Source organism: Cololabis saira, chromosome 14, assembly GCF_033807715.1.
Source record: "Cololabis saira isolate AMF1-May2022 chromosome 14, fColSai1.1, whole genome shotgun sequence".
Taxonomy (NCBI): Eukaryota; Metazoa; Chordata; class Actinopteri; order Beloniformes; family Belonidae; genus Cololabis; species Cololabis saira.
The window spans coordinates 20,007,977-20,026,785 of record NC_084600.1 but is presented as its reverse complement, the minus strand read 5'-3'; the positions used below and the strand labels follow the sequence as shown (position 1 = coordinate 20,026,785).

At 38.7% G+C, this 18,809-nt stretch overlaps 1 protein-coding gene across 1 annotated transcript; it reads left to right on the top strand.

Moving 5' to 3' along the window:
• Positions 1–1,161: 1,161 nt before the first annotated feature.
• Positions 1,162–16,509, top strand: LOC133459782 (ribosomal protein S6 kinase alpha-4-like). The gene is made up of 19 exons (XM_061740066.1): positions 1,162–1,249; positions 1,633–2,067; positions 4,021–4,092; positions 4,873–4,940; positions 5,054–5,204; positions 5,385–5,500; positions 7,163–7,270; positions 7,377–7,457; positions 9,079–9,182; positions 9,315–9,465; positions 9,560–9,721; positions 10,713–10,838; positions 11,388–11,521; positions 11,671–11,764; positions 11,906–12,076; positions 13,289–13,480; positions 13,570–13,729; positions 13,868–14,031; positions 14,133–16,509. The coding sequence occupies exons 2-19, from the start codon at positions 1,980–1,982 to the stop codon at positions 14,352–14,354; spliced, it is 2,364 nt and encodes a 787-aa protein (XP_061596050.1). The 5' UTR covers positions 1,162–1,249; positions 1,633–1,979; the 3' UTR covers positions 14,355–16,509.
• The last annotated feature ends 2,300 nt before the right edge of the window (positions 16,510–18,809 follow it).

Here is an 18,809-nt window from a genome sequence, read left to right as displayed (position 1 = left end):
AGGGTTTTTAAATGATTATAGAATCACTTCTCTCAGCCAGCCAGGTGGTTCAGTTTTGGTCTCGAGAGATAAAATGCACATTAATATTTTCGCCACATGTGGCTTAAGATACCTCAATCTGAGTGTATTGTCGCAGTGTCTTTGCTGTGGTTTCCAAGGTGGGCATCAAATATGTTTGTGGATTAGTAGTGCGTTTTTTATTTTACATATCTAGTAGGATTATCAATCTGCAGTACTCTTATTACTCGTAATACAAAGCAGAAATAGGAATATTGCCTTTTTTCAGCTCCAGTCCTAATGTAATCATAAATAAACATGCATCAAATGTAGAACTTGCACATGGTGTAAAAGAAACTGGTCCAGGAAGCGTAATGTACTGATGGAAATTAGTTGTATGCTGAAATAACATCTGAATGTATATCAAAAGTGTGGTGTTTTTTATTTTATTTTTCTCCTTTTTAAGGGCATCAAAGTCGAGTAGAACAGTGCGGCTTGTAGTCAATTCTTAATTTGAAAATGTATAGCAGTACACTCGAGTGCAATAATTTCCTCAACCGAATACTGTTTATATGCCAACATAAGCGTTAAATAACAGCAAACAGACGTGCTTTGATAAATTCAGAATCAGGTTTATTTGGCCAAGTCGGGTCAAACAAGATGTGGAATTTGACTTGGTTAATTTGGCTCACTATACAGTAAGTAGACAAATGACAGCTCTTATTAACATATACAATTTGAAAAGAAAAAAGGTGAAAGGTGCAGCAGTATGAGGTAGACGTGGTTATTAAAAGGTGCATTGTTACAGCATATGTTTGTGGTTATATCAGTGAAATCATAACAAAGACATAATTTAGAAGAAAAGCTGTTTGAGTGGAAAGTATACTTCTGCATGTTGCAATTACATTAACACAGGGAAATGCAAGTAATGAAACTTGACTCAGGTTTGAAAATAAAAGCCTAAAGGCTGATTTATGGTTCCGCGTTACACCAACGCAAAGGATACGGCGAATGGTACCGCTGCGACGCGTACCCTACACCGTAGCCTCTGCGTCGAGTTAACGCGGACCATAAATCAGGTTTAACACAGAAGCGAGAGTTGAGTCTCTAGCGTCCTCACCGTCAGCAGGCCCCGCCCACCGCCGGTCACGTGACCGGCCGTCGCCCAGGTGGTGTCGAAAGCGTCCTGGAGAAACTGTTAGCGCCTCAGCGACTACAGGCACCTGGAAGTGAGATGTAAACAGTCTTCCGAGTGAGTTGTCCATTTGATTTTAGTGGAGAGAGAGAAGACGTTGAGCTACCCCCAATTGTCCTGGTCCAACATGGAGAGCTTGCTATTTAAAGAGGCCAGCTGACATGGCTAACAGACAATTAGCGTGTAGCTTGTGGTAAAAACTTTGACGGCTAACTCGGTTTACTACTACAATACCGTCTAGCGAGGTAACAGTTGTTCTCGTCGATGTCACTATGCTACGGATGGGACAGTGTGTGTCTATAAATGCACTGTTTTGAACTTACGTGACTTATTTAGTACCGTTTTCAGTAATGACCACTGCTCCACAGCTAATGCTAACGATAGCAATTTAAACTGCAGCCAAGACACTGAAAACTGTTAATCTTTCCCTCAAATTATAGAGACGTGGACGGAATCCGCTCCAGAGCAGAAGGAGCCTGAATAGCAACACATCTTTGTGCTGATTGATTCCGCCCGCTGGCAAGAGATAAATAAGATCAATAAATACTAATAATGCCAAACAGCCAGGATGTCAGTCGCATTGGGATTAACATCAGGACAACAGCACTGGCTCTGAAACACATCTTTACAATCCTTCCCATAATCCTTGTGATATTTGCACTGCCGCCGCAATAGTTTTTTTTTTAAACATTGATTTTGTTGTGTAATGTATTTTGAGTAAAACAATTATCATTAGAGTTGTTTATATTCAGCCTATCAAGGCAATAGTATTCTTTTGGCTGAAGTTATGGCTGGGGACACATCTGATAGTAGTGATGACTCTGATGCAAAAACCAATGAGAAGGCCTGCACTGTCGAGCATCAAATCACCAATGGTAAGTTGAACTTTATCTTTTGTAGAAGTACAATATACTTACATTCAGATTCCCCAATTTCAGTGATATAACATTGGAATAATTTAAAGTTTCTGTCATAGTGATGGTGATTTGACAGCTATGACCAGTTAATCTAGGATTTTTTCATTATCTTCAATTGTTGCACATTTTCTCATATTATTGTCCTGAAAAAACAAGGTATAAATTGTGGTGTTGAAAACACTGAATTGTATTAAGCTGCATTAGTTTGTGAGATTATCAAGGGTAGTATTGGTGCACTACCATGATAAATAGCCTTCTAACTAAGGCTCAACAATATTTGAAAATGTATCATCATAATAATATCAATGCGGCAAGAAGAAGTCAGTGGGAGTCTGTTACTTTTCAAATGGCAAATATTTACCCTGTAAATACCAACAATGTATTTGACCAGTCAACTGGAACATTGCTGTAGAAGATGTAAATTCGCATGGAGACGGTTATGATGACAGAAAGAAAACAGGGGAGCCAGGAAAGCATAGGAAAAAAAGAACAGCACAAATGCATAACATAATCCAACATTGCGGATCAACACAAAAAGTGTATAACTGTAACTGTTACTACACTGTTATAGATTGCTTCTTGTGTTAGTTTATTTAGAGAAGAACATGCTAATATATATAGTGTGTGTGTGTGCGCATGCGCTACTGTCTGGGGTCAGATTTAGCTATAAAGCAAAAAGATGTTCAGTGGAAACACTAATGTATTAGTTTACTTTCAGTTAAGTTAAAAAGAAGATATGACACGTGTTGCTGCTTACACTGAAGGGCCTAAGCTTCCTCTAGACATGCGGTTTGCTCTCTGTCTTTTCATGTTAATGCCATCATAGTTGCGTCTCCAGTCCAGTCTGTATCTGCCATGATGTATTGCCATCATAACTTTCAAGAACCATATTACATGTTTTTTCGTAATTGTGGAGTACAAGTTCTTACCAGTGATGGCTGTAAATTAAATTATTTAACCAAAATATACATTTATGGTTATTTTACTATCATTTTTGGATCCTGAGAACAAATAATTCATAGAAAAGACTATATTTAGTCACTGAATTAAATCCATACTCAGAGTCTCAGTAGACATAAATTAAAATTGTTTATTTCTTATAACTATAAAATCATATACCCCCTTTAAATGTTGCTATGTTTTGTTTCAACCATTAATTATTTTGGATCACTTAATTGAAGAGGCTCCATTACTCTGGACTCTACATAAATAACATTAAAAAAGACTAAATGTGGCCTATATGAATAAATGTATGATAAAATAAACCGTTCATATACCAGAATTCAAAGTGTAGTGTAAATTCCAATAAAAAATTCGAAAAAAGATAGCATCACATAAAGCAGAGAAGTGGTGTGTTGTCCTGCTTTTCTAACATGCAAACTGCAAGTGGGTGGTTGATCCGGCTTTGAAATCATCAAAAGTGTCACTGAATTAATTATATGTATATATAAACTTTATTACAGGCTCTAGACCTAATAGCAAGACATACAACATAAAAAATACACAACAACTACATAAACACATAAAACCATACTCTTATTCATGAGAGTCTTAAAAGCCACCCATACCAATGTTTCCATAGATATGATTGATATCTGACCGAACTGCACCTGGGGCTTGTGAGCTTCATTATAATACGGTTTTCTGACTCATCAAGTCGAGACATAAACTTAAACATCAGGTTCCTCAAGAGAGCCTGTAAAGTGCTTAGCCCTGAGTCACAAAAGATGCATATGCATTCACAGAAGAGATAAATATGTCTTTATCTTTTATAGAGAATTCATTAATTATACAGAAGCTTTATAGCATTATAGGATGTTTTTGTTTTATACTGAAATTATGACTTGGTTTTTAATTTGCATGCAACAGAGTTATGATTTTTATTTTTTCCCCCCCTCTCCCCTCAACAAGCTAACCTCACAGGTCACACTGAACGGGTTGGCATGGAAAACTTTGAGCTGCTCAAGGTTTTGGGCACAGGAGGTAAGTGTTCACACAAAGCCTTTCATGTATGAAATGCATAAAGAGATTTAGACTTATATCAGACAAACAAAACAAGATGTAAACAAGATGTTAGTGCAAACATGAGTTATTCACCGTAGCAATATCTCAAAGGCAATAGGTGTGTGATAGTAAGTGAAATTATCCTGGATAATCCTGCTGATGGTAAAATATTTTATTATCTGTATCCTGACTTGGGAATTGGACATCAGTGACACAGCAGTAGCAGAGACATCAGTGAGAAGTGTTTGTTCCATAGTTGGAGCAGATACTGTGAGTATCTTTGTTATCCAAAGTTGAAAACCTGTGAGAGATTTCAGGTTTTTCCTATCAACAAACCACTTAATTTTACTAAAGCATTGGCTTCGTTCCATATGAATGTGTTTATTTCTTTTAGTGGCTCCATGTCGGATTAGGGCACCATTTGGTGATTTTACTTATTTGCTCTAGTCTTGGCAGCAGTGGTTGTAGAGTTGGTTGTCCACCAGTTGCAACATTGGCAACAAGATCTAAAGCAAGTCCACATGTTGGAGTGTCCTTTGGCAAGACATTAACCCCAAATTGTTCCAACTGGCAAGTGATTGCTCTGGATGACAGTTTTTGCAATGTGTTTATTTGTATGAATGAAAAACAGCGTTCTTGTATCCAAACTTGGGTTAAAAGGCACTGTAGAAATGCAGACCATGCCTGTTCAACATTTTATTCGCCCATTTCTTTTAATTTTTGAGTAATTCAAGGAAACATTTGTTTGTCTTTGTCTAGCTTATGGGAAAGTGTTTTTGGTCAGGAAGAACAGTGGTCATGATGCTGGGCAGCTTTATGCTATGAAGGTAATGTTGATGGTCTTGTTTGTTAATCAGATGTAAAATTATTCACATTTAACTGCTCTTAGGATATCTGGTCTTGAAAAATAAGTTTGATGTGGATGTCTGAATGTCTCCAGGTTTTAAAGAAAGCAGCGATTGTTCAGAAAGCAAAGACAACAGAACATACTCGCACAGAGAGGCAGGTGCTGGAGCACATCCGCCAGTCTCCCTTCCTGGTCACGCTTCACTATGCCTTTCAGACTCAGAGCAAACTACACCTTATACTGGGTGAGTCCCGAGACACCAGAACCAAGAGCGCTTACGTCGGCAGTGTCAAAACACTGAAAATGTTTCAAGATCTGGTTTCTGTCTTGCACTTTGTCTTTTTATTGGCATTTTGTGCATGATGTGTGTGTGTATTATTTTTGTATGTACTCAAGCTCCCTTGTAATTTGTGTGTGAAAACAGACTACGTGAGTGGTGGGGAGATGTTTACTCATTTGTACCAGCGGGATCACTTTTCAGAGGAGGCAGTGCGGATTTATATTGGAGAAATAATTCTTGCTCTGGAGCACCTGCACACGGTAAGTGTTGCTCTTTTGGCCTTTTGAAAACTTTGTTTCTACATTATTTTTTTGCTAAGGGATTATAGGCACACTACACTGTCATTTGTCATCATTGTCTTTATAGCTTAGATGATCAAATTGCTCCTAATAGACAGAAATCAAACTCAACTAGTGTAACTCTAAAAATTTCCTAAAACCTTGAAAGGCAGCAGTGCCACTGAATCCTAATTATGTCTTTACCTTGAATGTGCTGAAATGTCTGTCTAGAAGGACAAGTTGTGTGTTTTTTCAATTATCTCATTCTCATTTGCAATAACGACTTGCCCTTTAGTAGATTAACTAATCTTCACTTTATAACATTTTCTGCTCAGCTAGACTCTCGGCAGTCTGTGTGTGACACACACACACACACACACACACACACACACACACACACACACACACACACACACACACACACACACACACACACACAGCCATGCAATCTATGATTGGAGTCAATGAGGCGCATACATGGAAAACAGTAGGGAACAGAGCAGCAAAACAGCAATAAAGACCTTCATACTGGAAAAGCGCCTCTTTAGAGATGTTTTTCAGACAGTTCATGTATTCTCATTTTAATTAATACGTCTTTAAGATAAGGTTGTGTTCCAGCTGCTTTTAAACATGCCGTAGTGCAGCTGCTCATAAAAAAGAGAAATCTTGACGTAACTGTTCTTTCTAATCATCAGTCAACTTCAAAGTTGCCCTTTCTGTGGAAAGTCCTGGAGAAAGTTGCTTTTAATCAACTCGAGGCATTTTTTCACAACAATGACACTTGTGAAAAGTTTCAGTCTGGTTTTAAACCAAATCATAGCACAGAAACTGCTCTTTTAAGAGTTGTCCATCGCCTTTTTTTTAACCACTCTTGGTGCATTTGGACCCGCCTGCAGCATTTGATACATTGGATCACAACATTTTGATATGAAGACTTGAAAACTAAGTTTGTGTCAAAGGTACAGTTTTAAAGTGGATCAGGTCGTACCCGTCAGAGAGAACCTTTTGGGTTCACGGTGGCGAATGCTTTTCATCTTCAGCTCCCTTGACTTATGGAGTTCCCCAAGGCTCACATTTATACCACCGTAACGCCCTGTATGTTGGTTTAGATCAATCTTCTCTGCGACGTCTGCAATTGGTTCAGACCGCAGACAGCTTTTTTGATTTTATAGTTTCTTAAATGCATTTTTATTATATTTTCCTGCTTTTTAAGGATGATTTTTGTTTTATTGTTATCTGATTGTAAAGCACTTTTGGTCCACTTTTTGTTTTTAAAATATATATAAACACATTTGACCTTGACATAGATGAAAAAGAGTCACATGGAAACTGAGTTTGACTTGAGTACTTGATCAAACACAAAACAATGTGTTGGTAAAACTGATGCTCAGTCGAATTATATCCGATTTGGCGTCTTTGAAAAGTTTGTCTCATCCAGAAATCATTGTTTTTTTTATCCTTATTAGGTGGGAAATCCTTTGAATTTTGATCAGCATGTGTACAACTAATTAGTCATTGCAGTTCCCAGTTCTTAAAAACATGTCTGTACTGTATTTGATCTCACTTTGATTACAGTTTTTTGATTGTACAAATTACAGTTTGATATAAATGTAATTGGTAATTTTTCACTCTGGTTTTCTGCAGCTTGGGATTGTGTATCGAGACATCAAATTAGAAAATATACTTCTAGACAGCGAAGGCCACGTGGTATTAACAGATTTTGGGCTCAGCAAAGAGTTTCTGCAAGAAGAGGTAAGAGATACAAGACTACACTCCCCACATAAGAGTGTAGTGTTACACGTTTGTTTGTGTTTGTACAATTGTGATTGCTGTGATATTTAATTTCTCCTCATTACAGAAGGAAAGAACGTACTCTTTCTGTGGCACCATTGAATACATGGCTCCTGAAATCATCCGGGGAAAGGCTGGGCATGGCAAGGTAAATACCGGACGCCCACGCAACAAATACCGGTTTTTGTTGCCAGTTGAAAAGTATTGTGTAATTTATACCAGCCCTTTATTGAAATGCTCAGTGCTGTTTAATAAAATATTGCGATGACTAGGATTTGGTTGAAACATTGTCCACTAAAATGTTTATAAGTCTCTGAAAACTATGAACGTGAAGTAAAACCCACATGGCAGGTTAAACTTTCAGCCGTTATTGTCAGTTGTTGACTTTCTCTGTGTGTTTATCAATGATATAATGGTATGATATATATGATATAATGATATAAAAATAATATAATGGTTTGTATCTTTTGAAGATTATGGTTTCAAAGGTAGAAGTACACAACTGTCGCTCTGCATCTGGTCTGAGGATGTTCATGTTCAAAGGCCTCAGGATGACGGGGGGATAGTTTTTGCTTTACCCAGTAAGGCTGAATGGAAAGTACCTACTCCATTTCAAGCCTGGTGCAGTGGGAGACAGTTTTTGTGTTTTTTTGTTTGTTTGTTTTTTTTGGCCACCGACGCCTTACCTGTTACAGGTGACAACATGTACCTGGGCGAGGTCATTTTTAGTGGCCCAGGTTCGTCATCGCCCTCTTTCCTGTCAACTAATTACTGTTTCTATCAAATAGAAGAAGGACAATAAAAGACAGAAATATTTCAATAAAAACAAGAGTATGCATGTGCACTTTCCACACCCGCAGCAAAGAGTATATCGTGTCAACATTTTTAAGAGAAGCAAACTATTATAACTGAAAACACGATTAATTCTTAATTTACAATAATATTGTACTCTTTTAGTCTATTCAGGGTTCACGTTTTTATATTTTTGTTTTTAAAGCCTTTGGTTGTAATGTTTTACTATTAAGACAAATGTAGTCGGAGTTGATGGTTCAAAATACCAATTAATTCTTATTACGTCTTGTTGCCAAACCTTTTTTTTTGTTCAAATAGTAAAGTTTTATTTCATATCAATTTTATTAGGTTTTTATACAAAGTTTGGAATGTGGTTTTAACTCCTTAGACATCAGACCAGGTTTACAAATGGATAAGAGGCAAATAGGTGTTTTGATTAGTGGCTACCAGCTAAAATATCTCTATATAAAAATATATAGACAATTGGATAAAATATCTAGCAGACTCAGTGTTTCAGAGAGACAGGAGAACAAGTTCTGGGTGAGTCAGTGAGGGTTTGACGAAAAATTACATCAAGGACAGCGAAAGAAGAGGAATACAACAAACTTTTGTATTTTCTAAACAAAGCTCTGCAATATTTTGACAGTCTGCTTGGACTCAGGAAAATTAGTTAAACTTTGGCTCGAACAACCTCTTGTTGATGTAACAAGAGCTACATGAATAAGGCTGTACTGATGAAAGATTAGTCAGCATAATGTTTGCATGATAGCTTTGATAGTTGAGACCAGAAGGATTAGTCAGGGGGGGAAAAAATCACGTAATGTGTACTCACAAGGACTTAAAAGATCCAGGTCATATGAGACTTGGGTTAAGAAAAGGTAGTCAATATTATATCACACAACTTGCATCTCCCACAGGTCATATCTAGTGGGTGCCTTCATCTTTTATAAAGCTTTTTAACGCTTGTTCTCCTTCAGTCAGTAGATTGGTGGAGCCTTGGGATCCTGATGTTTGAACTGCTGACAGGAGCTTCTCCTTTCACCTTGGAGGGGGAGAGGAACTCCCAAAGCGAGGTGTCAAAGTAGGTGCTACTGTCTTTATGAATCAGCTTCAGGTCTTCAGTAAACCAGTGCGTGTGCGCAAAGATTGTGTACGGCTATTTTGAACAATATGAAGGCTGTCATTTAAAAATGTATTTACCCCTTCTCTGCAGGCGTATTTTACGCTGTGATCCACCTTTCCCGTCTATGATTGGATCTGTTGCTCAGGACATGCTGAAGAAGTTGTTGGTGAAAGATCCTCATAAGAGGCTGGGCTCCGGACCACGGGGGGCTAAGGATATCAAAGCTCATCGTTTTTTCAAGGTTCTTTAAAGATTAAATCTCTCCTCTAACATCCTCTAATTTATGTGTAGCTCTTTTCATGTGCTTTTTTTTTTTTTTTTTTTAAACTCAACAGGGACTGAACTGGGACGACCTAGCGCAGAAGAAGTTACCAAGCCCGTTCAAACCAGAGCTGAAGAGCGAGCTCGATGTGGGCAACTTTGCTGAGGAGTTTACGGGGATGGATCCCGTCTACTCTCCGGCGAGCACGCCTCCAAGCACAGACCGCCTGTTCAAGGTCAGTCCTCGCTTAGGGTTTTTAAAAGTGGTCCTAGTGCTAGTTCGCTGCTAGTGCCAGACTTGGCACCAGTTTTTTGCTCTTCAAACGGGGCTGCGAGGAATGCACTAACTCAGTAACAAGAAAACTGGTGCTGTGCTGGGCCAGATGCAAGAACCGCCACGTCACGGCGGGAGCCATGATTATCACAACCAACCAAAACAATGTAACCGCCATATTTAAACTATCTCTGTGAGTTTAAAACATAGATCACTGGGAAATGATGGATGGACTCTCACTGTTTTAATCATGTAATCAAAATACATCTACAGCAAACACTTGATTCTTAAAAAGACGTAGTCCTGAAACGTAATCACAGACTATGTTAATTGGAGAGAGTTCCATGAAGTGGATTTAGGACTCCAAACAAGATTATTAGGGCCAGAATTATCATATGCACGTACTGAAATTCGTTTACCACTGAGGTATTTCAAGTTCCTTTTACGTATTTCCTACTTCCGCTTTGATGACGTGATAAATGACGTAGGGTCCCGGCTCTCCGGTGCTCTCCGGCCAGTGGAAAAGCAAGCCTTTGTAGAACCTGTTTGGAACTGGCTCTACCATCGGCCTAGCACCAGCATTAGCACCAGCATAAGCACCAGCATAAGCATTAGCACCAGCATAAGCATTAGCACCAGCATAAGCATTAGCACCAGCATAAGCATTAGCACCAGCATAAGCATTAGCACCAGCATTAGCACCAGCCTAGCACCAGCCCAACAGCAATTCTGAGTTGGTTGAAAAGCCCAACTGTCTCAAACTTGATATGACCATGTTGTGTTTTCATAAAGTGTATCTTAACATTCTGATAAAAGTACATGCAAGCTTAGATGGAAAATAAGTCACTATTTCAATATCTTTTTTCAAACGTATTTTTATTGTTTTCCCTTCTGTCTTAGTCAGATGAGACAATACAAAGTGATGTACCTCTAACACCTCTGCCCCGTTTCAGGGTTACTCGTTTATCGCCCCTTCCATCTTGTTCAATAAGAACGCTGTCATGGGGGACTTGGTAGAATCTCAAGTTGGAGCTGACCGACCGGCCTCTGCTTCTGTCCAGCGGAGTGCAATTTTAGAGGTATGGATATGGAGTTAAAAACTTTTGCGCAAGGTTTGAATTAAATTGAACAGAGCTATTGGTTATTGCTGCTGAATGTTGAGAGGAAGTCTGATAATGGTTTCAGTCATGTTTATTAACTGACAGGAAGGAAGAGAATACAAGAAGCTCATACACAGTATATTAAGAGGTTTGTTTCTTATCTGATAAGATGCATTTTCAAGAGCCAGGAAACAATGAAGAACTTTTATTAGGTGGTATTCATCAAATGCTTGTTGATAAAAAGAAAACGTCAATTAGACCTGTATTATCTCTAGCTTGCTTTTTTAAAAATGTTACAGTACCACTTATTAGGATATGCTTTACTTTATTAGAATCCTACATTTCAACTATACCTGTGAGATATATGATATAGAAATTATTTTCAAAAGAAAGTTTTATTTAAGTACAGTATTTGACTAAATGGCTTGTAGTTAATACTATCAGGTACACAAACTCAATATCAAAATCATATTCCTTCTATATGAAAACTATTCCCACTAATAATCCTTGTATTTCTTGCTTGTTTAGGAGTCCCAGTTTTTCCAGCACTATGAGCTGAACCTTCAGGGACCGCCATTAGGTGAGGGGAGTTTTTCTGTGTGCAGGAAATGCAGACATAAGCAAAGTGGCCACGAATATGCTGTCAAGATCGTCAGCCGCAGGTGAGTGGAGACGCAATGCTGCTAAACTGTCTTGTTCTTGTGTACCGCTCTTTAGTAGCTTCGTGATCATGTGGTTGACTGTGCTTTGTTATCATCTGCCTGAAGATGTAAGCCCTTTTAACTCTGGTTGGTTCTTTTTATTGTGGTAGAATGGAAGCAAATACTCAGAGAGAGATAGCCGCCTTAAGGCAATGCGAGACTCACCCCAACATCGTCAAGCTGTTTGATGTCTACACTGATCAGGTACAAGGGGAAACATAGGATGACATGCATCATAATTGCAACTAGCAGTATATTTATGTTGTTTTTTGCTTCCGTTTAAGGTTATAAATGATGTTAAACTGTATTATACACCCAAAAATGGCATACCTCCTTGTCTTTCAGTACCACACTTACTTAGTGATGGAGCTTCTGCAAGGTGGGGAGCTACTGGAGAGGATCAAGAGGAAGAAACTCTTTGGCGAGGCTGAGGCCAGTCAGCTTTTACAAAGCCTGGTCTCTGCTGTCAGCTTCATGCATGAGGCTGGAGTTGTGCACAGAGATCTCAAACCCGAGGTATGCAGCAATGTCATGATTTCATTCATTTGAAACTGCTGTAGACTCCATGTAAAAGATAACATTCGCACCATGTAGATTTGGTTCTTCACTTCAACTTTATTTCAACTATGATTCTTGTAGATGGCATTAGATCAATACAATTTTATATATGTGTATATATATATATATATATATATATATATATATATATATATATATATATATATATATATAAAATATAATATTTTATATATATATATATATATATATATATATATAAAATATAATATTTCATGGGAAGTTTAGCAATCATTGATGTGAAATAAGTAGGCCTCTAATCTGTGGCGTATAGGAGTTGAGGCTAAGAGGCTTGAATCAAGGACTTCCTTTTGTTGGTTCTTGAAGATTTTTCACCTTCCTTTCAGACGGGTTTGTCAGTTCAGACTGACTCAGAGATTTCTGAAAGGAGGGTGAAACATCTTCAAGAACCAAGAAAAGGAAGTCAAGTTGCCTTTATTCAAGCCTTAAAGAAATACCAGGACATGGACAACAAGGTTCTACGGAGTTGTATTGTCTCAGTATTGTCCCAGCCACTCGGATATGTGGGGATTCTGAAGTGCTTTTTTTGTAGCATATGATGTAACCAAGGTAAAAAACTCAGTGAATAATGTTTCTGGTACGGTACTCTCTTGAATGAAAAGCTGGTGATTTGTCACAGATGCTGTTGATCCTGTTGTCTTCAGATGACCACTAGATTCATTTACCTAGGCTTCAAGGCTGAGGGAGAATCACCAACATTTAATCATTACCTGAACCTTTAACTTAATTAAAAAAAAACAAAATTAATTGATGATTTTTTTTCTAGGTTTCTGTACTCTTCCTTTCTAAGTTTTGGGCTTTCTTCTGCTGGCAGGCAGCATTGATGAGTGATTCTCAGATAAGGGAACCAATCATCTCATCATTCACTGACCCCAGCTCATTCATCATGCCTAATGGGCATGAAACAACCGACTGTTTGCCCTCTGCTCCCACAGTTTCACCAAATGCTCTGCCCAGGGCTGTTGGCATGGACAGGGCAGTCAGCAGCTTGTAGCCTTGATTTGCAATAATAAAAGTATTTACTCACAGTATTAAATAGTCTATGCTTTAGTATGAAAAATGAGCTCTGGACATGCACTCTAAAGAATAATAAGAGAAGGTCATCATGGTGTGTGTTTGTTTATCTTACAGAATGTGCTGTTTGCAGATGAGGGCGAGGACTCTGTGCTGAAAGTAATAGACTTTGGATTTGCTCGCCTGTGCCCTGCAGGCAGCGCCCCCCTCCAGACTCCATGCTTCACGCTGCAGTACGCTGCACCAGAGCTTTTTGAGAGTGCAGGATATGACAAATCCTGTGATCTCTGGAGTCTAGGGGTCATCTTGGTAATTTAACCGTTAAATGAGAAGATTTTAATGTTAACTCTGTCACATCTAAAAGACACAGCGCGCTAATGACTCCATGTGTTCAACAGTACACGATGCTGTCTGGCCAAGTGCCGTTTCAGAGTGAGCAGCGGGGGATGACCTCGTCATATGCTGCAGACATCATGCAGAAAATAAAAGAGGGGGATTTCTCATTGGATGGAGATCACTGGAAGAGCGTATCAGAAGATGCCAAAGAGCTCGTCAAAGGTTTGGCATCTGGTTTATTGTTATTGACACAGTTGTTTCTCTGCTTTAGATGCATTAGAGAACCTTTGTTCTTCATGGGGTTTTGAGTGTTTGCATGTTCTCTCATATTTATGTTTTGGTGCGTTTCTATGATGTAAGGCCTCCTGACAGTGGATCCAGAGATGCGTCTCAAGCTCTCAGATCTGAAGGAAAACAGCTGGCTGCAGGGTGGAGCGGTTATGTCAACCACTCCTCTGTGCACGCCCGATGTGTTAGAGTCCAGTGGACCTACCGTCCGCACATTTGTCAATGCTACATACAAGGTAATGAGCCCATTTACTGACTTTCTCAAAGCTTGTTTGGTTGGTTTTCAATGGATTTACTTGACGTATTCCCGTCTATTTTTTTTGATTTTTCTCATCAGGCTTTCAACCGTGGTAAGAGAGAAGGCTTTTTTCTGAAAAGCGTCGACAACGCTCCCTTGGCAAAACGACGAAAGCTGAAGATGACAAGCACAGGAGTGGAGACCCGCTGGAGTTCTTCCTCCTCCTCGTCCTCTTCTTCCACTTCCTCCGTGGCCTCTGCAACGGCATCCAAAGACCAGCCAAAGCAAACTGTGACTCCAAATCCGAGCAAGGCGAAATGAGAGGTAGAACAACACAGAAAGAAAGTGGTATACTGGCAACTTAATGCCCTCCAGTGGTTTGTTTAAAAAAAGAAGGAAAAAAACAGACTGTTCAACACTGGTTTCAGTGAATCAAATGTTTTAAATGCAAAACTAACTTCATTAACAGCCAAAAGTCTTCTACCATTCTTCTATTTTCTTCTCAAACCAAACAAGTATTATCCTTGAGTGAAGAAGATGTGGCCTTCAGAAAAGTTAAATTATGGGTCAGTATTTGCTCAGCATAATTCGTTTTCTTTCACTGTGGCTACAATACAGTGCCTGGCTGTATAGGTAAAAGGGAAAAAGGAGCCATTCAAGAGCAGAAGCCATACATGCAGCAAAGGTGGTTAATACAAGAATATGAAGGACATATGTACATGTCCTTCCACTAATTTGTTTTATCTCATTGTAATAGCTATTCATTTTTAACTCTTGTCAGACATGTGAATATTTGGGAAAAAACCTCATAAGTCTATCCACAAGTGCGGTGCCATATGTTGGTACGCTGCTCAGTACAGAAAGTAGTTTTGTAAGAATATAGATTTTTTCCAAAGTCAATTTTGAATACAAATTTAGTTGTTTGCAGTATAAGTGGAGAATCTAAATGAGCAGTTTATGCTTAAAAACAAAGTGCTGCAACAGCTGAGCACGGAGGGAAATGTGTTTGTGATGCGTGTGTAAGCTTGGAGATTGCATAGGATGAATAATACTCTTTCGGAAACTTTCTGTTGGATGCAGTTTGAACAGACTGGTGATTTTCAATCCAAAGGGTGCTGCACCTCCAGTACACTACCAACTCTAAGGATCATATTTAACTCTTTGTAGAACTTGTTTCACGGATCACTCAGCTCCGTCAAAGTGATTTGATACACAGTTAACAAGTAAGCTGCGGTTGTAAGCGTCCAACAGTAGCTCCTGTATAAAAACATAAAGACGAGGAACAAGGATGAGGTTGACAACTCTTTATCATTGTGCCAGGGTGAAAATTCCTAGCAAATTTATTGGAGATTTTCTATATTTTGGTATCTGTGACAGATAGGAGTGATCACTGGTTTTTAAATGCTTGCAAGTGCAGCGTCAGTGTTTGCATGTAATTGGAAGCAAAACAACTTGGTTATTTGGATCACACACTGCCTTGAACTTGTATATTTTTTTAAACAGTACTTGTCTTGTGTTCGGGCCTCCGACTGGAGCCATATGGGACTCCAGAGATACAATCTGATTTGATGACGTGAAATGCTGTTGCCTAACAGCTGAGCTCTACTTGTTTCTAACTGGGCTGGCTTTTATTGTCTTCTCTTTCTTCCTTTCCTCTCTCTCTTTCTCTTTCTCTTTCTCTCTCTTTCTCTCTCTCTCTCTCTCTCTCTCTTTCTCTCTCTTACCAAGGTGATTTAAAAAAAAAAGACTGTATAGCTTTGAAGCTCAAAATATGTCACAGAATGAGACACTTAATTGTGACTTTTTGGGAGATCGTCCTGTGAAAGAAATGTACATACAAATCATGATTTTTAAGCAAAAAATAATGTATGAAATGGTTTAAGATTCGAGCGCTGTTTTATGGTATATTAGTCTCTTATTGTCATGTTTTTATTGGACTTTTTTTTTTTTTTTCTTAATTGTTGATCAGTTAGACATTACAGCTTTAAAGGTGCTTTCACTGGTATTTATTACATGTCATTGATTTTAATGCTGTGGTAATGGGATTAGTATAATTTGGCTCTTGGTGCGTGTGTGTGCGTGTGTGTGTGTGTGTGTGTGTGTGTGTGTGTGTGCGTGTGTGTGTGTGTGTGTGTGTGAGTGATCTTGAGTGATGCTTGGAGATTGATTGTACAGATATTTCTGTACCAGATGAAGCATTGTTACAGATTACTGTATTTTCTATTGTGCTTTGCCAACATTGTCTTTTTAAAAGTAACTGGTTGTCTGTGTTTGAACTTCGATATTTTTACTTAACTGCCTTTATTTGGTGTTGATATTCTTTTGTTATTGTAGGTGATATTTTTTATCTTCCTTAATTTTCAGCATTACTGTTTCACTGAGATGCACTGTCACTGATGTAACTGGGAATTTATCTTTTGCACCATATTATTATTATTTTCTTTTTTTGATTGGCGCAAAATAAACAATACTTTTAAATAGCTGTTTGTGATTTGTCTTTCAAGTGTTGCATTTGTGCGTGATTAATCAGTGGCACATGCCCGGGGGTGCAATCTTTATTGTGTAATTAGTGTGAAAACGGCTCATAGACTTTTACGTACTGCTATTCTGATATTTTCTGCTCCATTGTGTCTCTCTTGACCAAAGACTTTCTGGATTCATATCCACATCAAGCCCATGGAACTTTTGGCATTACCAGACCATTCAAAGAGATCTAAAGGTTGCCTATTAGTTGAATTACAGAACTAATTCTAAATGGAAATAATTTGCTGGTTTGTGTACAGCAAATAAAACCCACTTATAAAAAGTAAGACAAAATTAAAGTGGGTTTCATGGGTTTCAGAAGTGGGTAGATCATGTATTTTATCCTTAGCATCTCTCCTGGCAGTCGTACCTACAGATAAATACAACAAAGACCTTGTGTACTGCTCGTTGCAGTCAACCTGAAGCATCCTCTGACTAAAGATACTCCATTGTGTAATCATTGTTCAGTGCTCTCCATTATGTTTTTATAACATTCTTCTTTCCACAATCGGCTCCAAGGCCTGCAGAGCAAGCCTTAGCGCACACCCAGTTTTTTTTTTTTGTTTACACCAGTTTGATAACTCCAAGTCTCAGGATCTGCTGCTGCTGCACCAACAAATGACTGCAGATTAAACTGATCCCTCCACCACAGATTAACAAAAGATTTCTTTTGTACAGTCTGCTCCAGTCTGTCCAGATGAAGACCAAGATATGTGTAGTAGTCCTCCTCCACCTCTTCTCTCGGGATGGAAATGTACAGTCATCTCCTGTCTGGTTCACATTAAATGATGTGATTGTTCCCACACCATACAACAAAATGCTACAACAGTTCTCTGTACTCAGCCTCCTCCGGCATTACTGACTCACCCAACATCAGTCATTTGAGTATCTCTGAAGATGATGGGACTCTCAGTTGTACTGAAACTCTGAAATGTAACAGCTCTGAATAAAGGCCATCTTGCCTGGTCCCTGAGCTTTTATCTCCTCCACAGTTTGGTTCTTAGTCATTCCCTTTTCTAATAATGGATTTAATGGTTTTTGAGCTGGCATAGGTCACACTTCCTCAGAACTTTGTCCCTTTTAATTTTCATTTTACATTTAAATTACAGGTAATAACTGCAACAAAATAGGTGAAATTAAGAAACAATACACCCCTGGTTCCTGGGTTTTCGTTAACAAGCTCAGCAGTGGGAATTTAATTCTTAGTTTCCATTTAGTTCTCACCATTAGTCTGCTGTTGCTCATTTAACATCTTTCACAAATGAGTCAAACTAACTAAACACTGAGCTCCTTTTACATGTATCACACTAAACCAGCTCCACATAGAGATTTTACAGGTGCTGCAGTACATGACTGTGTGCCATAAACAGCTGTGTCTCCACGGAGACACTAATGACTCTGTCACACTGAGTTCAGGTGAAAGAGAAGCTGAACATGGTTCTGTCTGCGATCAATACAGCTGCCATGTGAAGCTCACCTGCTCCATCAAAAGCACAAGCATTCTTACCACTTGTATCATATATGCTGTCAGTTTATGACAAATATCTGGCAAAATCCAGGCTATATTATTATTTGATGTGACTTTGCTGTGCATAAAAGACACCAGAACTTGAAACGGAGTGCATGTGGCATCCCATCCATGTTGAGCTCCATCTCATGAAATTCAGTTTCATTTCCAGGTTGTCAAAAGGGAATGAATAAAAGTAATCACATTTTTTTACTCTGAATTTAACTCTATTCCAAATCATTATCACACACTGGCAATACAAAGGTTGATGGTACTTTGTTGGGCTCTATTCATCCTACATTTATCTCAGTTCTTCAGCCTGAAGTCTGTGATGGAAGGAGGAAGAAAGGTCAATAGTGTCATTCAGCTTCATTAAATGCCAGCCTTTTCCTTCCAATCAAAGTTTCCCTGAAATCCTGTATTTCAGTTTCTATACTGATCCTCCAGCACAGCTGAGAGGCTTAGCAGTGATGATCCCAACATTACCAATACTTCTGGCTGTCGTATTCTGCACTGGGGATGGTATTACTGTATATTTGTGTACTTTTTTTGTACGTGGGATTAGACCAAATATGATTTCCTGGTAGTTATTGCATACCAGACATCTATTCTGTGTGTCTCTCTGGGCAGCTGGATCATGTACATGCTCACACATGGTCTAATGGCCCTTCAGCTTCATCTTTTATTCAATACCTCTGTAGTCGACATGGTGCTGCAGCAACTCTGTCTGTGTAATGAGTTCATTG